Here is an 8,074-nt window from a genome sequence, read left to right as displayed (position 1 = left end):
TTAATGTTTTCTGTTAGTAATCTAATCCCCCCTGGCTCTGATATTTTGTTAATAACTTTGTTGTTTGTGTTTGTTTGTTTGTCTTGTTTTGTAATGTATATTGTCATGACTGTTATAAAGATTTGTTTAAAAAAAAAAAGCCTTCAGCACTGCACTTCCGCCTTCATTGGGATACACGTCGCTCCAATGAACTGCAGCGGCAAATGAGGCGTCTATGTATATATGTCTATGGTTCTAAGTGCCCTGTAAGCCAGGTGTAACTAATTAGTGCTGGGGTGGGGTGTAAAGCCGCACTTAATGGGTACACCTCAGTAATGGCTGTGAATTCGTCCATACAAGGTCACAAGTTAACACGTCGGAAAATCCTTTTGAACACAAATCTTAGCATGGGGACACATGATGACCTTCATGAAATCTAACAAACGGCTTCCCAGGACCTCAGTCCTCTGAGCACTGGTGTAAAAGTAAACTAACTACATTTACTTAAGTACTTTACTTAAGTAAAATTTGGAGGTATTTGTAGCCTACTTTATTTGAGTATTTCCAATTTCCAATACTTGTACTCCACTACTTGAACGTGAACTGAACTGGATGAAATTTGCGTAAAAAAGAATAATAAATATCGTCACACGTCATCGGCCATCTCTATCCATCTATTTATGAACTCTTAATTATAACACAGTTTTAACGGATGCCATTAGGCCTGTACTGGAAACAGCCAGCCAGTTGGAGACGGTCTGGCCGCGGTTTACACCTCGCAAATCACACGTCTCTGATCCAAATATTGTACTTTTACTTCACTACATTTATTTGAAAACTATTGTAATTCACAATGCATTGTGAGTTTTTAGATTTGCTAATTTCAATAACTTGTGAAATGGGACATTCTACATAATGAGTACTTTCTACTTTTTGTACTTTAAGTACATTTTGATACCAATACTTTTACTCAAGTACATTTTGAATTTTACTTGTACAATGTACTTGGGTACATTGGTACATTGCAAGTATTGATACTTTTACTCATGTACAACATGTGAGTACTTTTACTCTGATGGCCTGTGAACATTCAGCTGAAACTAGAGACGACCAAAATAATCTCAGACGACACACACCAGATGTTTTTTTTTGTAGTCATGAAAACGGTGGCTTTTTTAATGTAAACACTACATTCGATTGGTTTTTCCAGCACAGACATCCCACATGAAAGAACAACCATTCACTAAAGGAGGAAGAGAGAGAGTAAGAGAGCGAGAAAGAGAGAGATACAGAAATAGAAAGAGTGAGAGAGAAAGAGAGAGAGAGAGAGAGAGAGAGAGAAGCAGCACAAAAAAGCATTCACAGGATAAAGAACAGAAAAGAGATGAAGACAGAAAACCAAAAAACGGTATCATGTCAGTATACAATTTTTATATAAACTAGAAAACAAGAAGGCAAAAAAGAGAAGGATATAGAGAGAGATAGATAGACCGATGAGGAATAGCACATTATGTATGGTTAAGGTATCTTCTTTCCAAAATCTACGTGTTTCTGTGGGTTTATGTGGGAGCGTGTGTGCAAAGTGTCTGGTGTGTGTGTCGTTGTGCCAACTGTGCTTTTCATTGTAGACCTGGAAGGTGTGTGTGAAACTTAAAATAAAAAGAAAGCAATGAGAAGATGAATGAATGAGCATGACTTTTTACAGCATCGATGTGTGTGAAACAACACACGCACACGCCACCCAACGTGGACGCGACGAGAAAACGCACTCTAACCCGCCCACCCCCAAAAAAGTGTTTCTTTTTTTCTTTTTCTTTTTTTTTTTTCTTCCTGAAATAATAAAAAATAGATATCATCGTCATTATATTATATTTAAACGTTCTGAGTTCAGGCTAAAGTGAAAACACAGTTTCTAATGCAGGGAAACAGGCAAAACGGAACAGGAGAGTAGGTGGGCACAGCTCAGAGCAATACAACACAGGTTCAGTTCTGAAATCACGTTTCGTAATCATCTCGCTTTTTTCCGAACTGGGTTTGCAAACCGGGAACATTTTTGCAAAATGTATTTCTTTTTTTTTGTTTTTCATTTAAAAAAGGGAGATCGAGAAAAACAAACAAAACTAAAATCAAAAACATTCTGTATAGCTACAAAGCACACGAACCTTTATACCGTACCTTTAATAGTATTATTACAGAATCATCATAAGTCATCGTTGTAGTCGATAGTGTTGTTGTAGACATGTTCGTATTGTTATTATTATTATTGTAATAATAATCAGCTTTTTAGTCAATGATTTTTTTGTTCCTCACCACAGTTGGTTTCACTTCCAGAAGCCAAAATATGTACACATTTGTTTCTACCCTTGACAAACAGCCATCCAAATGACCTTAATTAACCTCTCACCTTTGACCCCTCAGACCGTGATGTCTTGACCTTTCATTGCATCACCCCTCAAAATCAAACCCCGCCTCCTCTTCGTCCACTGCTGCTGTCTATCTTCCTTGCCGTTACTTTCTCTCCTTTTTTCGTTTTTGTTTTTTTCTAATTTTTTTTGGTTGTATTTTGCCATTTTTATGAAAACGGGTTTTTCACTATTTCTCAACAGTAGTACCTATATGAAGCATAGTTCTTTTGTTGTATTGTATTAACTTGTTCTCTTTATACAAAGGCTTGAGAATCTCATGCTATCAGTGTCAGGGCATTGGGTTGGGGGAAGGGGAGAGGAGGGGAGGGGGGAGGTGAAGGTAGGCAGGGGGTTGGGGGGGGGTGTGAGAGGGCACCATAATCATTTGACCATTTATTGGCCCCAAAAACCAGGACGTCAGGGTACCATGCAAAAAGGAGAAACGGAGATGGGTGGTGAGACATGTAGAGGAATGACTAGGATTAAAAGGTGTGAGGGAGAGACATAGAGAGAGAGAAAGAGAAAAAGAGAGAGAGAGTTATGTGTGGGACAAGTGATCAATCGATCAATCAAGCAATAAATAAATTAATAAATTAACCAACCATGAAGATAATCAAAACAGGAAGTGAGTTCCCTTTACATGGAGAAACGTTAGTAGATCTAGAGATTAGAACGTAGTGAAGAAGGTACAGCTCTAATAACGTGATGCACTCACTATCTACAGCCTCGGTGTGGCATGACGACGGCAACCTTATGGAACTTTAGCACATCCATATTGGCTCTCGCTAAGCCATGGTGGCCCCTTTGTTAACCAATGACTTTAGGAACAGGGAGTCTCCCCTTGCTGTCCATGAGAACCCCATGCACGACAGCGGGGAGCAAAACAATACAAATTTAAAAAACAAAAAAAAGTTAGCCAACACAAATAGCTATAATTAGCTATTATGAACACATCAGACTAGACTAAGGTTCAAATCAGTGTGGTCGGCTTTCAGCAGGGATTATGCATGAGGTGTTGGCTGACCTGCCTTGGGCTATAGTGCAATCGTCATTGTTGCACGAAATTTGTCAGCTAAATCCTTCTTTATGCAATCGGCAAGAAAAGAGCAATATAACCGAAACTTTTAAGAGAATAAACACACAAAGGTGTCAAGTCAGGTGAGGCAAAATGTGAACAAGAATCAGCATTGACTGATGCTTATGTAATAAATATAAACATATACAGTATGAGCAAACAACAACAACAACAAAATCATGAATCATAGTCATAGCAATAAAATAGAAACGATGCAAACCCGAGTGAAGGTTTGTTTGGCAACTGAGAAAAAAATTAACAAACGGAAAAATAGAGAAGAGTAAAAGGGCATGGGAGAGGAGGCTTTCATCAACTTTGTTCTAGAAGTTTTTCAAGGCGTCAAGAGTTGTGTTTTTTTCACTAAACCAAATCCATTTGTTCGCTTGGTGGCAGCGAGCCCAAATAGGCCAAGAGGGGAGGAAGTAACGAGAAAAGAAGACAAGAACTAAAAACATTAAATATATTTATATATGTATGCCTATTTTCTTGCTTTAAATTATCCTCATTATCAATATTTACCAAGTTGCATTTTCTTATCCTTTTTCCCCCCTCATTTGTAACTCTTTCTAATCACGATAATCATTATCATGATCAATTCCAGAGGAGTGTCATCATAGGAAAGGGAGCAAGGATGGAAGGAAATAAGGAAAATAAGTAAGGATTGAAGGAGGGGGAGGGGGAGGGGGACGGGAGGGGGGCAGAACAAGGGTTATAAGGAGGAGACTGCTGCAGTCGTCTCGTCTGGGCATGCTCAGTACAAGCCACATCCTCGCAGGTTGTTGGCGATGATGATGTCAGTGACGGCGTCGAACACCACCTGGATGTTTCCCGTATCCGTGGCGCAGGTCAGGTGACAGTAGATCTCCTTGTTGGGAGAGCGGTTTTTGCTCTCGAACTGTGCTTGGATGTAGGCTGCAGCGTCGTCGTAGGTATTGGGGCCTGCATGGTGAGACATGGCAAAAGATCAACCCATTTCCCGCCACCATCCAAGGTTTTATCGCGCGTAACACTTACTTTGAATAACCAAATATCCGTAATCGCATTTTACTATGAAAAATTCCGTGTGTGTTGACATCACTGGTGGTTGTTCTTTCGGTCGGTGGTGGAAAAAGTGGACCGCGAGTATCACAGCGCCTGCTACAGGCCGTTGAAAACGCTTGTCTGGGCCAAATCTGCCCCCTCAATGTCAGTTCCGAGATACAGGCCTCTGAAGACAGAGCGGACAATGCAAGTGGATGCGCGCATCTTCAAAATGGCCGCGGCCATTGTGTGTTTGTGTCCCAGAGTGTTGTTTGCGGTAGCAACATCAGCTAGCCATCGAAACGGATCAAAAAGCGATTAAACAATTCAAACCCGAGAAATTCGCGTTTGGCGGAGAAGGAAGAAAGAGTAGGTTCTCGTGTTCCATGTGTTCGGCGGCAAAACGGCTAAATCAGTGATTCTCAAAAAGGGACCTTGGGGGTAGGGGTTGTTCCAGGTGGTCCCCACCTAAATGATGGAAGAGCTGATAACCAAATGGACCCTTATAGATCTTTAACTAAAATGAAACCAAATAGACTCTTAGACGCCTTATTTAAACTTTGCCTATTAGCAGATCTGAGCTTGTAGATCTGCTATCTTCAAAAGATTTTTATACATTTGAAAACTGGTGAAATGGGACATTCTGCATAATGGGTATACTTTTACTTTTGGTACCAAGTATATTTTGATACCAATACATTACTTATTACTCAAGTAAATTCAGAATACCAGGCTTTTAATTGTAATTGTAAGTATTTTCTACATTGTGGAATTGATAGTTTTACTCAAGTAACAAATGTGAGTACTTCCACCACTGATTAGGGAGATGGAACAATATGAAAATTATGTGAAAAATATAAAAAAATATAGAATTTAGTTTTTTTCAACCAAGGTTCATGTTTTATAGGTTGTTATTAGAGAAAGTAAAAGATGATTGTTAACTATTATTATTTTTTAAATTTGCTGCTTTCTTTCGTTTTAGCGATTTTAGCTATTTTTGACAGGGGGGCATTCGAACATCTACTGAATGTGAAGGGGGAGGTGACAAACATATTGATCCTACGACACAGTAAGGCATCCCCCTAGTACCCCCTTCACATTCAGTAGATCCTGTGATCTTGTGTGGCCAGATGTAATTTTCTGGGGTCTAGTAGGATTATAGTAAATAATAAAAAAGAAATCGCTATACAATTGTTTTTTTGTTTTTTTTACATATTTAGCCTCATGTTCGAATGCCCCCACCCCCTGTCAAAATAGCTAAATCACTAAAATGAAAGAAAGCAGCAAATTAAATAATAATAATAATAATAATAATAATAATAATAATAATAATAATAATAATAATAATAATAATAATAATAATAATAATAATAATAATAATAATAATAATAATAATACATAAATAAAATAACACTTAAATCCCCAGGATTCCTATTCTGGGGTTAACGTTCGCCAAAAATAGCAGATCTACAACGCATTGCGTTTACACAAAATTGATTTATGTGAAATAAGAACCAAATTGGTACACTCTTATGTGGTACTGAATTTGCAGTTCAACAAAAGGAAATTCATCCTAGTGAAGAGGACTATTTAATGATAAATTTAAATCTATCGCGATAATACAGATAATTGTCCCATCCCTATAGCACTGATTACGTGCACTAACTCACCTGTGTACTCAGGGAAGCAGATGCTGAGTGCAGACTTCTTGATCTTGTCACTGAACAGGTCCTTCTTGTTGAGGAAGAGGATGATCGAGGTGTCGATGAAGAACTTGTTGTTGCAGATGGAGTCGAACAGCATCAGGGACTCGTGCATACGATTCTGGAGGAGGAAGAGGAGAAGAGAGAGGGAGAGGAGAAGAGAGAGGGAGAGGAGAAGGGTTGGTGGTGGGAAGAAACAAGGGAAGAGTGGAAGGACAAAAGGAGGATTAACCTTGACTTACGTATGTGAATCAAGTGAATCAATGCTTAACGGCGACACCACAGTATTTGGGAATTGTTTAAGGCGTCTGCTCATGTGAGAGGCAGTTCCGTGTGCGTCACATAAGCGTCACAGAATCGCTGCTGCTGCTATTGATGCTCGTTGGTTTGAATATTTTTGTATCTGTGAGATGTGTTTAGTTGCTGATGTTAGGGATGCGGGTCGATTAAGCAGAATTATTTTGGCAGCCCTGCAGTAGAGATTCCACAAAGCACCAGAAACCTATAAGTTCACCAACTAACACAAACATGTTAGTTGCAAAAGCTGCAAATGCTGTGTTATGAGGAAGATGAAGAGGGTAAGAGCTGTCTGATGAGAGTGAATGATCTGCTTCCTTGTCCATCTCCAAAGAAAACATTGGTGAATGAAAGGCGGAGAGAGGTGGAAGTTATTTTGGCAGAGTATAACGCACACACGCACGCACGCACAATAACCACACAATTAGCTGTCCATGTGGTGCTTTATTGTAATTTTCATGAACAGTAAATACACCATTCACTAATGGAAAAAAGAGTCACAGCAGAGTGGGAGACACAGGTAATTAGTAATTACTAAGTCAGCACTCAGTGACACATGTGCACGCACACACGAACACACAGTGAAATAAGAGCGTACACACACACACACACACACACACACACACACACACACACACACACACACACACACACACACACACACACACACACACACACACACACACACACACACACACACACACACACAAAGGTGTTGTACCAAAGCAGGTAGATGTTGCAAAGGTGGAGTATGGAGGTGGATTATTAACCCGAGAACAGGGTGGGGGTGGGGGGGGTGTTGGTAACAACTAACAAGATGGTAAATGGTGGATTTATATAGCCTACAGTAGATCCTTTATCCAAGGTGCTATACATACCGGTAGGTTGTGCATTACATTCACCCATTCACACACACATTAATACACTGAAGGCGGAGGAAACCATGCAAGGCACCAACCTGCACATCGGGAGCAATTAGGGGTTCAGAGTCTTGCTCAAGGACACTTCGAGGGACACTAACTAAGGACACTAACTCTGGGGGAGCCCAGGATCCAACTGTTCCCAAGCGGCCACTCTACCTCCTGAGTCACTGGTATCGCCTTTGCAATGCTTATTGCCCCAGGCAGATTAAGGCTGGCCCCTCTCAATTGTGGGAGGACTTCACGGCCGAAGTGGTGACGAGCCAACCAGATTCGTCTGGAACCAGGCTATAACCAACCAGGGCCCAGTATGCAAATATGAGGCGGGACATTGCAGAAAAACATCTAACACTGAGAGGGACGAGACTATATATCCACGCGTGAATCTATTTTGCGTCCGAGCATAGACATGGTAATGCGTCGCCGGCCTATGATTGGCCTACCGACACTGCCCGTCTTGACTGTCCTCCGAAATGCGAGGTTACTCCGTGGTGGGAAATAATACAAGAGAATGACAGCTTGGCACGCGCGACAGAATGCAGCCTTGTAACAATCTTTTTATTTTAACGTTTTATTTTTGTAGAAGAGGTAAACTAATATTGTTTATGCCGTTTGCTTTGATTGTATAATTAATTGAACACATGTGTACGATGTACTATGATTTGATTTTGGTAT

At 40.2% G+C, this 8,074-nt stretch overlaps 1 protein-coding gene across 1 annotated transcript in view; it reads right to left on the bottom strand.

The window, feature by feature from the left end:
• Positions 1-1,077: 1,077 nt before the first annotated feature.
• Positions 1,078-8,074, bottom strand: part of gnao1a (guanine nucleotide binding protein (G protein), alpha activating activity polypeptide O, a) — a 170,126-nt gene continuing 163,129 nt past the window's right edge. Inside the window, exons 7-8 of the mRNA XM_079500987.1 lie at positions 6,150-6,303; positions 1,078-4,398 (exon numbers count right to left, since the gene is read on the bottom strand). Of these exons, the coding sequence (XP_079357113.1) occupies positions 4,211-4,398; positions 6,150-6,303 (342 nt within the window). The 3' untranslated portion in view covers positions 1,078-4,210. The remainder of the gene's footprint in view (positions 4,399-6,149; positions 6,304-8,074) is intronic.

The sequence above is a fragment of the Electrona antarctica genome, assembly GCF_951216825.1.
Source record: "Electrona antarctica genome assembly, chromosome: 5".
NCBI lineage: Eukaryota > Metazoa > Chordata > Actinopteri > Myctophiformes > Myctophidae > Electrona > Electrona antarctica.
This window is presented reverse-complemented; position numbering and strand designations above follow the sequence as displayed.